Raw genomic sequence first — 17911 nt, 5'->3', positions numbered from 1 at the left:
TCCTTCCTAATAGGGGGCTTAGAGTCAGACTAACGGCCTCTACAGATAACTGGATCTCCGTTACAGAAAAACTCAAAGTATCTTCTGCTAGACCTAAAAGCAGTGGTAGAAGTACACTGTCTTATATGTACAGCAGTCCAAGAAGTTGAAAAGACTTGAAAAATAGTCTTTAAAGTATATAAAAATCAGCCTAATGGACGACCTTGTGTCGTTGTTTAAGCTGAAATACTTGGTAATGCACTCTTTTGTTAAAAAAAATGGTATGGGGAGCTGGGATGAAAGTGGGACCATGCCTGGTATCTTGGGAAAAAATACCAGTAAATATCCTGCTTATGGTTAAATTATTTCCATTTGTATGGTTATATTCAGCAAACTTCATTCGGACTCATGCTTTACCTCTCATATTAGCATTCATTCCACCACCTGAAGATCCATGTGAGTGACCATGGTTGTGGCTGTGACTATGACCATGTCCTCCATGTCCATGGTCGCTGTGCGAATGCCCATGTCCATGACTGTGGCCATGCTCGTGTGAAGAACAGCTGCTTCGAGAACTGCCATGGGAATGTGCATGGCTAAAGGCACAGATGCCAATCAGGTTCACTATCAGACCCCCAATGGAGACTGGCTGTAAAAGATTAAGAACGATGCAATGGAATAAATAAAGTTCATTGCAATATTGAAATTAATTCCTGTTTTAATCTACAATGAAAGACATCAACTTCTGGAATAATTTTGCTTTATACTGAAACTGATTACAAATTAGATACTTCAATTGGTAAAACAATATTACAAAATTTTTCTTAACCTTCTCAAGCTAGTTTTTTTTTAACTAAAACGCTGGTTCACACACACATATCCAAGAACAAATAAGAAAAACTTACCGTTAACATTTCTGTGTCAATGTCTGGAGGATCAAAGACTCTGGCCACAGATTCAATAAAAACAAAAAATGCTATAACCATCAGGAAAAGTCCGTTAATAAATCCAGACAGAATTTCAAGACGTCCATATCTACAGAGAAGAAAAAGGAAAAGCTGAAATGTATGATCAACAAGTACTCTAATTACAACACCAGAATCAAATACAGTCTTCTACATAGTAGCTGCATCACGTCATATAACAGCTCACAACCCTCTATTTTGAAATAGCAATTCGAAACCAGTTTGAAGAAAATTTGCATAGCAGGGGCAGTATGTTTTGCCAAAACCTTATTTCACTACAGTACCAATATGTCAACTGCTGGCCATTCATTTTTGCTATTTGTGGGAACTTGCTGCTTGTGAAATAGCTGCTGCATTTATCTAACGTACAATCAGTAACTGTACCTCAAGAGTGTTCATTGCGTTTGGTGTGTTTTGAGATTTGAGAAATGTCAATTTATTCAATACCTTTCTTCTTTCAACTTTGAAAACAGTACACCTGTTTTCTACACTTGGGCACATTTGTAAATTAAGGGAAAAAAGAAGAAAAATCAACATTAGGGAAACTAACCCATAAGAGTAAATTCGAGTTGCCTTCCATCTGGTCATTAGGGCTGCAAAGAGGCCCAAGACTAGTGCTGAGCAGTCAAACAGCATGTGGAAACCATCAGAGATAAGGCCAAGACTGTTGGTCCACACACCATAGAACAATTCCACAAATGTAAAGGCCTAAAACACAAAGAAAATGGCTACTCAATGCATTGGTTGTTCAGATCCAGCTTAACATTGAAGAGAATTGCTCATTCCATGAATTATAATTGTTATATTCTTACAAATAAATAAGTTATGATCTTAAATATGTTGAATAACAATAAGGATACATGAAGTAAATGGGCAAAAATATCACAAAATATGCATAGGATGTATCAAGGCACAACTACCAAAGGTGGTCTTCTGAACACCATCACAAAGGTGGCCTTTCATTTCCATAACACTCTTTCTGTACCCCTACATTAGCCTTCTGGTGCTGAAAGGCTCATATTTGTCTCTGCCATCTCCATATTCAATTACTCCTTCTAGATGCCCTTACATCCATATCCAATGTCTAATACCTGTGTTCTTAGCCACACCAAGTCCCAGTTGTCTATCATCCCTGTCCTTGCTGAGCATCAATGGTTCCTGGTCTCCAAAGACCTCAAATTTAAAATGGCCACCCCTATGTTTAATTTACTTATGGATCTCTTCTCATCTCTTCTCCTTCAACTGTACCTTTCCACCCCTCCAAAATTTTCTAGTTCTCACATTCTGGTCCCTTTCACCCCTTTGTTTCAGCACTGATGGTTGTTCCTGTGACAGCACAGGTCCCACATTTTGGAATTCCTACCATAAAACCCTTTGCTTTCAATCACCCTCTCCTATTCAACTCTTGTTTAAACCCAGGTCTTTGACCAAGCTAATGCTCACTCCTCCTAATTGGTGTTCATTTTGCTCTTTTCTTGAAGTGCCATGATTTTTTTTTAATTAAAGGGGTTAGATAAATGCAAGTTGCTGTTGCTGTGTTTGTTCACTTCTCCTAATAAATCCTAAGATCTCAAAGGATTATTTGAGACAGAGAATGCCTGGAGATCAACTGAAGCAGCCTTTTTAAAAAAAATTGAGCAGCCTAGATGGAGAACTCATCCCATTGTGCATTACAATTGAAGAAAAGTTAAGACAAGGTAAACTTATAGTTTTAAATTTGTTTGTGAGATGTGAGCAATGTTGGGAAGAGAACATTTATTTCCAATTCTTAGTTGCCCTTGAAGACATTAAGAGCTGACTACAAATTTTCAGATATACCGAATATAATTTCACAACTTGACACAATAAAATTTTAACCCGCATTAGTTACTAGTCTAGTACTGCATACATTACAGTATCCCACACAGTGACATCAAGCTTGGTATTCAAAAGGAGCAAGAAAAGATTTAAAAAAGCAAGTTCTTCTTCATATATGCAAAGAGTGATCAATCACAAGGAATACAATTGCTGAAAATCTGGAATTATTTATGAACTAGTTAGACAGTGCATTGAAAAAGCGTCCTTTCATGGATAAACAAAGGTGGGCTGAATGAGTTTCCCCATCCAGAATTATCTGGTGATGGGACTATGTATAGGATGTTAACCAAATGAGGACCAACATAATATTTTTTAATATTCCATCATGGGGTGTGGTGCTGCTGGCAGGGCCAGCTTTTGTTGCCCATCCCTAATTGCCCCGGTGAGGGTGGAGGTGGTGAGCTGCCTTCTTGAGGTCCGTCTGGTGCAGCTACACCCGCAGTGCAGCTGGGAAGGGAATTCCAGGATTTGAATCCTGCATTGGTGAAGGAAGAGGGGCACAGTTCCGAGTCTGGTGGCACGTGGCTTGGAGGGGTGCTTGCAGATAGTGGTGTTCCCATGCATCTGCTGCCCTTGTCCTTTTAAGTGGTAGATGTCATGGGTGTGGAAGGTGCTGTCGAAGGAGTCTTGGTGAGTCACTGTAGTCACGAACATACGAATTAGGGGCAGGAGTAGGCCATTCGGCCCCTCGAGCCTGCTCCACCATTTGTTAAGGTCACGGCTTTTCTGATTGTGGCCTCTACTTTCCTGTCTACCCCCTATACCCTTTTGACTCCCTTTTCAGTCAAGAATCTATCTAACTCAGCCTTAAAAATATTCATAGACCCTGCCTCCGCAGGTTTCTTCAGAGAATTCCACAGACCAACAGCCCTCAGAGAAAAATTTCTCATCTCCATCTCAAATGGAAGATCTCATATTTTTGTGTCCCCTAGTTTTAGTCTCTCCCACATCCACCATGTCAAGTCCCTTCAGGATCTTACATATGTAAATAAGATCCCCTCATTCTTCTAAGCTCCAACTGATACAGGCTCAACCCGTCCAGCTTTTCCTCATAAGATAACCCCATCATCGCAGGAATCAGTCTCATCTTGTACATCATATAGTACATGCTGCTACCACTGTGCATTGGTGGTGGAGGGAGTAAATGTGGAGGGAGTAAGTGTTTAAGTTGATGAATTGGGTGCTGATCAAGTGGGCTGCTTTGTCCAGGATGGAGTTGAGCTTCCTGAGTCTTGTTGGGCCCGCATTCATTCAGGCAAATGGAGATTATTCCATCACACTTCTGACTTGTGTCTTGTGGTGGTGCCATTGAATGTTAAGGGGAGATGATTAGATTCTCTCTTGTTGGAGATGATCATTGTCTGGGCACTTGTGCAACATGAATGTTACTTGCCACCTATCAGCCCAAACCTGAATGCTGTCCAAATCTTGCTGCATGTGGACATGGACTACTATAGTATCTGTGGAGTTGAAATGTACTGAATAGTGTGCAATCATAAGCAAACATCCCCACTTCTGATCTTACTATGGAAGGAAGATCATATATTGATGCAGCTGAAGATGGATGGGCCTCGAACACTACCCTAAGGAACTCCGGCAGCAATGTCCTGGAACTGAGAGGAACGGCCTCCAACAGCCACAACCATCTTCCTTTGTGCTAGGTATGACTCTAACCAGTGGAGAGTTTTCCCCTGATTCCCATTGATTTCAATTTTGCCAAGACTCCTTGATGCCACACTTGGTCAAATGTTGCCTTGATGTTAAGGGCAGTCACTTGCACCTCTCGTCGAGTCCAGCTCTTTTGACCATGTTTGGGCCAAGGCTGCGATGAGGTCAGGAGCCGAGTGGCCCTGGCATAATGAATGCCAATATTATTTCACAGCAAATAAATTTAAAAGAACAAAGTCAGTTTCTGACCGAAGTTCTGTAGCCCCAGCAAGATTGTGGCTCATGTGTTAGTAACTTAGTCAAAACTACATAATGACATCTCTGTGTTCAGAAAATTTAAAATGTTTTGTTATTTCAACTGTGAAAAAGAAAACCATGTAAACATGAGATACTCACTAGGTTAAGACAGAGAAAGTAGAAGATCTGTCTGGAGTCATACTCTTCCAAGATTTGTTTCAAAGATTCTTTGATAAATCTGGGCAGTGACTGGGAAGTATGCTGTAAGGCATCACCCATAAAGTTATACAGTGGGGTACCTTCAGGTGAGTAACCAACCAGAGTACCTTTTTGGCCTTTCTTGGAAGGTGAGGATAAGATGCTGGCAGCTAGAGAGAGATAAACACAAGCGAATTAAACTTTATGAAGGTTTACATGTTTGTCTCTTTTTTCAATTTCTCAAACGCTTGAATGTTCCTATTTCTATAAGCAACATTGAATAGTGATAAAGATACAAACCTAGAAAAGTCTCAGAGCTCTACAAATACAATGACTTAGGCGACTCGTAATATCCCATAAACAATAAGTTAACAAGTAAATCCATTTTTTTGGCAGTGGTACTGTTTGGGAGGAATATCGGTTAGGAATTCGGCACCTGACTGACTACATCTATATTTGATTTTGGGTGCTAATGCATAACAGGAACTATTTTCCAGAAGTGGCATGCCTGAATTTCACTGGAATTTTTCCTCTAAAGAAAAATCTTTTTGGCCAGTTACACAAATGGTTGCACTCAAAGGAAAAAATGAGGTCATATTAGTTAACTTACTATGAAACTAATGGTTTTTGTGCAAATATCTTTCAAAAATTTATTGGAAACGTTAAATTGATCTAATCTTCTTTGCAACTTTAAAAATAACGTGGAAAACAAATACAAATTGGGGATCTTAATCATTGGAATTCAAAAGGTCAAAGACGATCTAATAACATTGTTCAGAATTAGGAAGATTAAATTAAAAGGATAAACACTAAATGATTGTTTCCACCAGTGCAATCCTTTAGGTAGTGAGGACACAGGCCAAGGATGATTACTGGAAGATAAAGGGGGTAAGTTAGAAGAAATGTTTTCACACAGGAGCTCATAGCACATGAAATGCAATATGGCTATTGAGGCAGGGAATATACCAGCATTCAATAGGGAATTGGCTAAGTGTTGAAAAAGGAAAGGTAAAGTGACACAAGGAAAGGGAAGGAAATGAAATTAGAACGAATACCTAAAACATAGCAATGGCACAAGCGCAATAAGCTGTATAGCCTTGTTCTTTGCTGACTTTATGATATTTTAAAACAAAAATACTCACCTAGTATGAAGAAAATGGCACTGACCACCACTCCACCTGACAATACATGTTCAGTGCTGTGCTGGAGGGTTTGTTTGTTGATTACACGTAGCTGATCAGTTATTGGATGTGTCCAGAAATTAGCTAGAAGTAAGGCTCCAAAAAAGACGAGAAATGAACCATATTGTGCACACTTTGGAGCTTCCATTTTGGCTGAGCATATGGATTCCACATAGAAGTCCAATATTAGCACACAGAAGATGACAGTCCCAAATGGCATGATAAGGGAAGACCAGGATTCTATTTTACTCTATGACACAAAAATAAAATATCTAATAAAAGGTATGTTTCATTATTTAAGTTACTATAATAGGTCAATATTATAGTTATTATTTACTGTAAATTTCAACAGTACTACACTACACAGCACTCAGAGGATGAATAATCACTTCACTGGAATAATCAGTTTAAGTAACTGAAATTAATACAAAGGTATTCTGAGAAAAGTGTATTACTACAACTCTCAAGAACAAAGCAGACATTACTTTAGCACCTGGGCATTTATAACTACTGAATAATCAAAATACACATATTAATGGCATTTCTCAATAGGATTGATGGGTATAAAAATATTATTTTCAATTTTAGGTGTCTAATGTAGCAACTTCTTTTTAAAGTTGTGACTATTGTAAAGCATAGGAAAATACGTGACGTAAAATGGTCTTGTAGTTCATCCGGCCAGTCTTAAACACTGGCGCCTGTCAATCGTTCACTCCCATAAATACCTATTCCATCTTTCCTTAAACTGTCTACACTGTCTCTTGAACAATCGACTCTCCATAACAACAGGTAGTTAGTTATATGCTGCGTTCAATGTAGAAATATGTTCGAAGGCAGAAAGTGTTAGCTCACTTGAAGATGGCTTTTAAGCTTGGAAATGGAGGTAGAAGGGCTGAGGGGTTTATGGAAGGAGTTCCTGAAGGTAGGGTCAGGACAGTTAAATGCCCTTCCCCAAACAAATGAGTAGAGAAGGGATTCAAACACAGCTAGAGTCAGAGGGCTTGGGAGGAGATGGAAGGCTTCATTTGATTGCTAAGCGAAGTAACAGAGATTTATAAACGACAATGTGGATTCTAAATTTGATTTATTGGGGTCTGAGACGACAGTGTAGGTCAATAAGAAAGGTGATGGCCAAGTGGCAAATGGGACTTATGGTGAAATAAAGCATGGATAGCAGAGGTTTGGACATTGTACTTTATGGAGGAAAGAAGTTGCAAGTGGTAAGACGATCATTGGAGAAATCCAGTCTAAAGGTGAAGGTATGTATAAGGGCAGCAGTAGGAAGGTTGGGACAGAAGCAGATGATGTTGTGAAGCATGAAACAGGTGGAAATGGTAATTTTATAGAATAATGGGTTTAAAGCTCAGCTCCGAATTGAACAGGGCACCAAGGTGACGGACATCTCTCTAGCCTGCTTGAAATTAAGGGAAAGGATGAAGTCAGTGACAAGGGAGGAGAGGTTCTGGTACAGAATAAAAATGATACACAATTTGTTTTAAGCCAAGGCAGCTTATTGTGCATAATTTCTTAAGACAGGTAGTGAACAAACCCTTTCATTCAACAAACTGGTAAATGTATCCATTGCAGTAAAAGCACCAAATGTATTACCTCTGTAGTTGCAGTCAATATGACTACCCATGGAAACAATAACACAGCTGAAGTTAGGGTAGATAATGTATGCAGGCGTTTAGCTCCACCGACATCCACTGACAGCTTTCTGGAAGCTGTATGAAAACCAACTTTGAAACACAACGACATCACCAGTAGTAAAACCCCGCCCTAAGACACAAAATAAAAGTTAATGAGATGGTGAACTTCCATCAACACTGCTCTTTCAAAAAGAAATGCATGATGCAAATTAAAATTTCATATGTTCAGTTTGCATGTTTCTGCTTCAGAAACAAATGCCCTCAGTCCACTTTTAAAAATGCCTTTGGAAGAACAGGAGTCACCTTAGACTGGAAACATTAACTTTGTTTCCCTCTCCACAGACGCTGCCAGAACTGCTGAGCTTCTCCAGTATTTTTTGTTTTAATTTCAGATTTCCAGCATCTGCAGTATTTTATTTTTATTTAAAAATGCCAGTTGTCATCTATTTAATTTAGCACTTTGTGCAGCAAATTCTGGCTGAAACAGTGGAGCGGCAACCTGATCAGTTCCGACTTTTACCAATGTCATTCTTACCTTTGCTGTCCTCCAAGGAACCAGTAACTAGCACGTGTGGGAAATCATTCTGGGCTCATTCTGCGCTTCTCCTGGATGAGATAGCCGAGATTGGTAGATCTTCACACAGGAAAATCAATGGTACAAATCTGCATGCTATCATTCCATAAATTGTTTACAAAACTATTTTGCCTCAACAAGCTTATTATTCTGCCAGAAAGCTAGTCATTTGAACAGCTGGAAAGAACTAGATATGTGTCACCAGATTCAATAAATATACTGGAGCTGATCAGTTACAGTCAACATCACACACGGGCAATCATATTCTAACTGTGGGATGGTAAAATGGTCTCCTACTATAGATTGAAAGTGTTGCGTTCATAGTCATGGAGCTGAAGCTTACCCATATTTCTTAGCGAGAGGTTCTACAATTGGAGGTCTCACCAAGAAGTATTAAAGCTCTGACTCCATGGCAGGAACTTTCTACAGGCTTCAAGAATCCCATGTCGGGGCCAAATGGCAGTCCCGAATCCGCATTTGGAGGGAGTTAGACCAGGGGGCTATTTTCCTGGACATGGCGTCCAAATTGGCTACTTCTGCGCATGCCGTCCAATTAAGGATGGCAGGTGGGCTCCTGATACTGCCAGCCTAGAGGGCCTCAGCTCTGGAGCTTTCAGAAGCCCCATTGGGAGAAGTAGGTGCTGCTGAGAAAGGTAGGGACCTCAGTGTCCTCAGAGGTGAAAAAATAATCATTTTATAGTGGGGGAAGGCATCAGGCCAATCAGATTAGAGGGGAAATCTCTCTCTCTTTACTTAGATTGTCAGCCTTCGATCCCTGTGACCCACCCTTCTTTGGGAGTAGAGCTTCCTGGACTGTTGCAGGGAGGCTGCCTTCATGAAGCTGGCAGCCTCCTCAACAGTGGCAGGGGGTCATTCCACCGCCAAGGTTAGAAATTGGCCCTATTTGGTGCCTTAAGTATATCATTTGCTGCCTGCCTCCGTGATGCTGGCAGCTGCTCCACATTCCTGCCCGCCCCGGAGAAACAGCCCTGGCGGCAAGAATGCATTTCAGAGCCATCCAAATGCCTCTCCTCTCTATTTTCCTGGCCGCCTGCCTACAAACCCGCCTCCACGGGTCTGGTAAAATATGCTCCATTAGTATAGAAATGACTCTCAATTTGTAACGGTACTGACAGAAAACATGGGAAACAAATAATTTTTTACAAAAATTGGGTGTGTGTTTGGGGGAGTCGGGGGGTGGGGGTGCGGTGGTGGTGGTGGAAAAACAGGCTGCTTAGAATTCCCACCAGACTTTACTTAAACCTTATAGGTAACACTGAATATTCCACAAACACTACTGAAATGGTAAACTATCGTGCATTCTTTAAACACCAAGTTTTAATTCCTGGGAAAAGTCATTCATTTTGACATGTCCAGTGTCGGACTTCATTTGACAATTTTGAACACAAATTAAAAATGTGTAAATGCTAGCTGTTTGAAACATTTCAGAATTGACTAGATTATGAATACAGCCCATTAATCCAATTGAATTGTCAGCTGATGCCATCCTTGCTATTACAAGAAAATTACCTTGTGGTCTGCCACCCCAAGAAGAGAGATGACTGTGTATAGTGCATGGGTTAAAGCACTGTCATGATGTCCCTCAGCTACAAGGTGGAATTAGGTTAAGGAACTAAACATAGCATGGTTTAAATTCTGTCTAAAATAACTCAATCATATTTCATCTTTATCCATCAGCAGAAAGGATACGGTGTTCAGCCATCTTGGCCATTAGGTCGTCATTGTCAAATAACAACAAACATATGACAGCAATAATGAAGAACGCAGCTCCTCTTGTCTAGTGATTGGGAAAAGAAAGTTTACGTATTTGGATTAATAAAATGCAAATTCCCCAGTTTAACTTTACTAAACAATAGTTTAAACCAATAGCTTTCAAACTTTTGTAGCGTGAGGAGCCCCCGACCTCCCCCGCCCCTACAAATACTAACACTATCCTCGGGATCCCTTGCCCTAATGACTTCCAAAGCACAATATCAACTGTAGAGAGGAAGAGTGCTATAGTGGAGAAAATATTAATATAAAAATTCTCAAATAATTTGTTAGTAAATTGATAACGCAAAAATACAGGAAATGCATCAGGTAATGCAATCCTGGGACCTTTCACAGGCCTCGAGGATTCAGGAGCCCTAGAATGAAAAACATGCAATTGAATTACTGTTTTCAGTAATGCTCCCCTAATGGCCAAGTACATTTACTCAGTGAGTTGCTGAGTCTCTCAGACTCGGCAGATCCAGAGCTTCAAGCCCAGTTCTGTGCAAAGACAAAGTGGTAATGGGGCAAAACCATCAACGAGAGTTTAGTCTCAATTTAGTCTACTACATTCGCTGCTCCCAATGCGGTCTCCTCTACATTGGAGAGTCCAAACGGAACAACTTGTCCGCAAGCATGACCTGGACCTCCCTGTTGCTTGCCATTTCAACACACCACCCTGCTCTCATGCCCACACGTCCATCCTTGGCCTGCTGCAATGTTCCAGTGAAGCTCAACGCAAACTGGAGGAACAGCCCTCATCTTCCGACTAGGCACTTTACAGCCTTCTGGACTTAACATTGAGTTCAACAACTCCAGATCATGAACTCTCTCCTCCATCCCCACCCCCTTTCCGATCCCCCCTTTTCTAATAATTTATATATTTTTAAAAAATATATATTTTTCTTTTCCCACCTATTTCTATTATTTTTAAATGTATTTCCATTCATTGTTTTATCTCCACCTTTTAGCCCATTTTGATCCCTTCCCCCACCCCACACCCACTAGGGCTATCTGTCACTTGCTCATCCTGCTTTCTATCCTTAATGCCACCATTAGCACATTCTATAGCTAATATCACCATCGTCAACACCCCTTTGTCCTTTTGTCTATGACATCTTTGGCAATCTCTTCTTTGCCTCCACCTATCACTGGCCCTCTATCCAGCTCCACCTGCCCCATCCCCCTCAACCAGCTTATATTTCATTTCATTTCTATTTTTCCTTAGTTCTGATGAAGAGTCATACGGACTCGAAATGTTAACTGTGTTCCTCTCCACAGATGCTGTCAGACCTACTGAATTTTTCCAGCTATTTTTGTTTTTGTTTCAGATTTCCAGCATCCGCAGTATTTTGTTTTTATCTTAACGAGAGTTTTGTGCTTCTCTAGTATGCAGTTGCCTAGAACTGCATGTGTGTGGACTTCAAGTAAGGAAACAATCAGGCATGACTGTGTTGTATTGTTATACTGAACAATTTAAGAATTCCAACTGTTTAGGTTCACACATGAAAAATAGCTACATGGACAAAGTGTTAGAGGATATCTTCATCTTCAGCAGAATGATGGGGAAGAAAAACATATTAATTTCAAAGGAAAAAAATTACAAAGATATCCATCCCTTACATAGCTGAGAAAATTTGCAAATTGAGATGGATCTATTATTTTTCCAACAACAGGTTGAGGGAGCTGGAAGCCTCTCAATAAATTACAAGACAATTATCCAACAGAAAACACACTGACATCATAAACTGTGTGTTCAAAGCATGAATGCTTTAGGTTATGTGAATCTTTCAATTGGAGTCTATCTTGAAATTTGATGACTGACGGCAGAAAACAGCTAATTTAGTGCATGTCTTTCAAAGAAAATAAGATGTACTGATATAGGCCCAAGAGATTTTGACTTTTGCAGGGCAAAAAATTGCCAAGGCTTGTTCAAGTATATTCAAGGCTAAGATACAGATTTTTGATCTCTCAAGGAAACAAGGGATATAGGGAGCTGGTGGGAAAGTAGAATTGAGGCTGAAGATCAGCCAGTACTGAATCTCCCAATGTCAGTGGCATAACAGTATTGTCACTAGACTAGTATTCCAGAGACTCAGGGTAATGCTCTGGCGACCTGGGTTCGAATCCCAGCACCGCAGATGGTGAAATTTGAATTAGATAAAAATCTGGATGATGAAATTCTGATGATGACCACAAAACCATTGCTAACTGATTCACTAATGTTCATTAGGTCTGGCCTACATGTGACTCCAGATCCATAGCAATGGGGTTGACTCTTAAATGCCCACTGAACAAGGGCAATTAGGGATGGACAACAAATGCTGGCCTGGTCAGCAATGCCCACATCCAATGAATAAAAAAACGTCTTCATTATAGAGGGCATAAGTAACAGCCCAGAAATAGCTGTAAATCAAGAAATGGGAGTGAGGAACTCAAGAAAATTACAAATCACAAGTGGCACTGAGCAAATTGTTGGAGCTGCGGGCTGACAAGTCCACCAGGTCCTGATGGGCAGATGGCTAGTGAGGTAGTTGATGCGTTGGTTTTAATTTTCCAAAATTCCCTAGATCCCATTAGATTGGAAAATAGCAAATGCAACTCCTTTATTCAAAAAGGGAGGGAGACAGAAAACCAGAAACTATAGGCCAGTTAGCTTAACATCTGTCATAGGGAAAATGTTAAAAGCTATTATTAAAGACACTATAGCAGGGCACTTGGAAAAATTCAAGGCAATCAGGCAGAGTCAACATGGTTTTGTGAAAGGGAAATCATGTTTAATCAATTTATTGGAGTTCTTTGAAGGAGTCACTTGTGCTGTTGGATTAAGGGGAACTGGTGGATGCACTGTACTTAGATTTCCAGAAGGCATTTGACAAGGTGCCAAAGGGGGAGGGCAGTGGCATATTGGTATTGTCACTAGGCCAGTATTCCAGAGACCCAGGGTAATGCTCTGGGAACCTGGGTTCGAATCCCAACACAGCAGATTTTGAAATTTGAATTCAACAAAATTCTGGAATTAGAATTCTAATTTTAGTAAAAACCCATCTGATTCACTAATGTCCTTCAGGGAAGGAAATCTGCTGTCCTTACCTGTGGCCTACTTGTGACTCTAGACCCACAGCAATGTGGTTGACTCTTGAAAAATGCCCTCTGAACAAGGGTAATTGGGGATGAGCAATAAATGCTGGCCTCGCCAGCGATTCCCACATCCCATGAATGAAATAAAAAAAACCAAGCGAGCTGCTTTGTCTGGGATGGTGTCAAGCTTCTTGAGTATTGTTGGAGCAGCACTCGTCCAAGCAAGTGGAGCGTATTCCATCAAACTCCTGACTTGTGCCTTGCACAACTGACTTTGGGGAATCAGGAGGTGAGTTACTCGCCACAGGATTCAAAGCCTCTGACCTGCTCTTGTAGCCACAGTATTTATATGACTAGTCCAGTTCAGTTTCTGGTCAATGGTAACTCCCAGGATGTTGATAGTGGGGGATTCAGCATTGGTAATACCATTGAATGTCAAGGGGCGATGGTTGGATTCTGTCTTGTTGGAGATGGTCATTGCCTGGCACTTGTGTGGCACAAATGTTACTTATCACATGTCAGCCCAAGCCTGAATATTGTCCAGGTCTTGCTGCATTTGGACATGGACTGCTCAGTATCTGAGGAGTTGCGAATGGTGTTGAACACTGTGCAAGCACCACCGAATATCCCCACTTCTGACCTTATGATGGAAGGAAGGTCATCAATGAAGTAGCTGAAGACGGTTGGGCTGAGAACACTACCCTGAGGAACACCTGCAGTGATGTCCTGGAGCTGAGATGATTGACCTCCAACTACCACAGCCATCTTCCTTTGTGCTAGGTATGACTCCAACCAGCAGAGAGTTTTCCCTCTGATTCCCATTGACTCCAGTTTTGCTAGGGCTCCTTGAAGCCACACTCTGTCAAATGCTGCCTTAATGTCAAGGGCAGTCACTCACTACAGAGATCAGTGCTGGGGCATAAACTTCTTACAATTTATATAAGTGATTTGGATGAAGGGACTGAAGGTAGAGTTGCTAAATTTGCTGATGACACGAAGATAGGTAGGAAAGTAAGTTGTGAGAAGGACTGGAGGAGGTAAAAGGGATACAGATAGGTTAAGTGAGTGGGCAAAGATTTGGCAAATGGGGTATAATGTGGGAAAATGTGAAATTGCCCATTTTGGCAGGAAGAATAAAAAAGAAGCATATTATATAAATGGTGAGAGATTGCAGAGCTCCCAGATTCAAAGGAATCTGGGAATCCTAGTGCACGAGTCGCAAAAGGTTAGTATGCAGGTGCAGCACCTAAGTAGGAAAGCTAATAGAATGTTATCGTTTATTACAAGGGGAATATAAATATAAAAGTAGGGAGGTTATGCTTCAGTTATACAGGGCATTGGTGAGGTCATATCTCTAGTACTTGTGTACAGTATTGGTCTACTTATTTAAGGAAGGATGTAAATACATTGGAAGCAGTTCAGAGGAAGTTTACTAGACTAATGCCCGGAATGGGCGGTTTGTCTTATGAGGAAAGGTTGGACAGGCTAGGCTTGTATCTGCTGGAGTTTAGAAGAATAAAAGGTGACTTGATCGAAACATATAAGGTCCTGAGGGGTTTTGACATGGTGGATGTGGAAAGGATGGTTCTTCTTTTGGGAGAATCTAGAACTAGGGGCCACTGTTTAAAAATAAAGTGTCACTCATTTAAGACTGAGGGTTGAGAGTCTTTGGAATTCTCTTCCTCAAAAGGCGGTGGAAGCAGAGTTTTTGAATATTTTTAAGGCAGATGTAGATAGATTCTTGATTAGCAAGGGGGGTGAAAGAGTATTGGGGGTAGATTGTGGAGTCGAATTTACAATTAGATCAGCTATGATCTTATTGAATGGCAGAGCATGCTCGAGGGGCCAAATGGCCTACTCCTGCTCCTAATTCATAAGTAAAAGGGCCATATTGTTTACTCCTGCTCCCATCTCATGTTCAGTAGTATATCCCAAACCTGGGACTTCACCTAGAAGGACAAGGGCAGCAGGAGGATGGAAATATCATCATCTCCAAGCTAACATACAACATGCTGAACTTCCAAATTTCTGCTGTCTGTTATCCTGCATCAAGTTCCACTCACCCATCATTTCTGTCTTTGTTGACCTACACTTGCTCCAAGTCCCCGCAAATTTAAAAATCTTGCCTTGATACTTAAAGCCTTGAATGGCCTTGCTCATCCCCATCTCTATAACCCCTGCCAAGTCCCATAATTTTCTATTCCTCTAACCCTAGCCTATTGTGTATTCTACCCCGTCTCTTATCCTAACATTTTTTGTTATGGATTCAGCCACTGAGGCCCCATTCTTTGGTATTCCCTCCCCAAACCCCCCTCTCACTTTTAAGGCCCTCCTTAAAACCATTCTTTAACCAAGCTTTTGGCCACCTTTCCAGATATCTCTTTTCTGATTATACCTCTGAAATGCCTTGGGACATTTTCTATATAAAACACATGTTGTTGTTGTATAATCAATGGATTTGGCATGCAGTACATTTATGTTATTTGTTTAGCTGGCAGCACTCTCACCACTTGATCAGAAGATAGTGGGTGTGATGGGTAGTGAGTGTATAACATGGCATCAAAGTGCACTGCAGCCAAAGATTTCATCCTTCAAATGAAATGTTAAAACATGATCCCTATGGCACTATTCCAAAAAAGGGTCTTCCTCACTCAACTAATACCACTAAAAAAGAAAGAAGCAATGATGAGCTGTGATGGAATCTGTGGTTTCAAAGCTTGCATTTTTTAAGACGGACCCTAACCAAAAAGGGAAACTGAGGAAGGAAAGAGAAAGGAAACTGACCCCCTCAGTTTCTTAGGGAACCAACACCTCTGGGCAGAATGGAACTGGTTGTACTGATATAAAGGACAGGGCTCAGCAGCAGATAATGATTTCAGTGATGCATACGTACATGGAACAGGAGTAGGCCACTTGGCCTCTCAAGCCTGCTCTGCCATTCGACAAAATCATGGCTGATCTGATTGTAACCTCTCAACTACTCTTGATAACTTTTTATCAAGAATCTATCTAGCTTTGCCTTAAAATTATTCAAGGACCTTGCTTCCATTGCCTTTTGAGGAAGAGTTCCAAGGACCCACGACCCTCTGAGAAAAAGTTGAGGAGATTCTGCAGACGTATGCCATTTTTGGTGAAGATAATGCCCATGGAACTCAAGTTGGTTGTGTGCTGCTGTTCCTGGGGATCAGGGTAGCTCCTAGAAGGATAGAAGCTGAAATTTTTTGAGAGGAAGACAGTTTTGAAGGACTTTGAAAGAGTTTGATGACCTATGCGTTAGGTGGACTGCTAAACCAATTCGTTATATCTGTCTTAGTTGTATCTGCCATTCAATGGGTAATGTATAGTTTATAATTGACCGCAATTTACTTGTTAATTCATGTTTAAATTATGTTGATTCTGGGTGTTAAAGTATAGGTGGTTAGCTAAGATAGTGTTTGCTATGTTTAACTCATGTACAGTAAAGATTCCTGTGTTTTAAACTATGGAAACTTGCGGCTCTCTTCTTTTAGTAAATATCTGGGAGCGCAACAAGAACCTAATGTATCTTGCTGCAGAAATAACACAATACCCATAAATACAACTGTTAAACTGTAATTGATGATTCACACAGTTTATAATTGGCTCCGTCAAACAAAGAGCTCTTCATACTGAAATATCCAAATGGAGTGAAGAAAATGAAAGACCTAAAAGAATAAATGTTTAGATGATGCATTACTCGACTTTTGCTCACACACTATAGGAGCTCTCTGATTATGTTATATGTGAATATAATGAAAATTATTCATGCTGAATTAATAGACAGAAGACTAATTAAAATATAAACTATAGTATCACAATCAATTTAGGGTTCCATATTATAGCATAATACATTAGATAACGATCATTAGTAGTTTGACAACGATCTAAGTTATTAAGATACAACTATTGAACTTGTCCAACACATTAAATGCTCACCCTATCAGCCAATAGGATTTCAAAGATTTAATAACTTGGCAACCTCTCATAATTCCATTTTACTTATTCATTATTTTACATTTACTTTTGGTTGCTAAACAGATATGAATGATGCCACTCCTCAAAGCATGTCATTCACTGAAATTATCAAATGTACTTCAATTGGAACAAATTCATTCAGAATTTATACTGGGTGCACTGCGCAGAATTCATTCATACTAACGACAGATACTGATTAACGTGGCATTTATTTTTCTCACAGGTCTAAATTAGGATTAAGGCTTGGTAATTTACAAGTTAAATTATGCAACTGTCTGCATGCATCGATAAGCATGCAATTCAGAAAACAGATTTTCTTGATGTCCACTACTAGATAATCTGAACTTTTCAAACTGGCAGCTAAAATTAAGTTTGAATAATTTTTCTTTTGTGGTTTTTTTGTGGTCTTTTGTGGTTTTCATAAAATGTATTTTTCAGACCTAAACATTTGATCCCATCAGTAAACTAGTCAAAAACTTGATTTTGCACCACATCCACAAACATTCACTCCCTCCACCACCGACACACAGTAGCAGCAGTGTGTACCATCTACAAGATGCATTGCAGGAATTCGCCAAGGCTCCTGAAGCAGCACTTTCCAAACCCACGAACAATACCATCTAGAAGGACAAGGGCAGCAGGTACATGGGAATGCCACCACCTGGAAGTTCCCCTCCAAGTCACTCATCATCGTGGCTTGGAAATACATTGACATTCCTTCACTGTCGCTGGGTCAAAATCGCTTCCTAATAGCACTGT

At 40.4% G+C, this 17911-nt stretch overlaps 1 protein-coding gene across 1 annotated transcript in view; it reads right to left on the bottom strand.

Annotated features, from left to right (window-relative positions):
* Positions 1-17911, bottom strand: part of slc30a5 (solute carrier family 30 member 5) — a 42535-nt gene that overhangs the window by 7391 nt on the left and 17233 nt on the right. The window contains exons 6-13 of the mRNA XM_078563055.1: positions 10019-10106; positions 9839-9915; positions 7694-7864; positions 6047-6335; positions 4866-5074; positions 1495-1652; positions 885-1014; positions 397-628 (exon numbers count right to left, since the gene is read on the bottom strand). Coding sequence (XP_078419181.1) covers positions 397-628; positions 885-1014; positions 1495-1652; positions 4866-5074; positions 6047-6335; positions 7694-7864; positions 9839-9915; positions 10019-10106 — 1354 coding nt within the window. The remainder of the gene's footprint in view (positions 1-396; positions 629-884; positions 1015-1494; positions 1653-4865; positions 5075-6046; positions 6336-7693; positions 7865-9838; positions 9916-10018; positions 10107-17911) is intronic.

Source organism: Cetorhinus maximus, chromosome 2, assembly GCF_964194155.1.
Source record: "Cetorhinus maximus chromosome 2, sCetMax3.hap1.1, whole genome shotgun sequence".
NCBI classification, from domain to species: domain Eukaryota; kingdom Metazoa; phylum Chordata; class Chondrichthyes; order Lamniformes; family Cetorhinidae; genus Cetorhinus; species Cetorhinus maximus.
The sequence above is the reverse complement of the archived record's forward strand: the minus strand, read 5'-3'. Positions and strand labels throughout refer to the sequence as shown.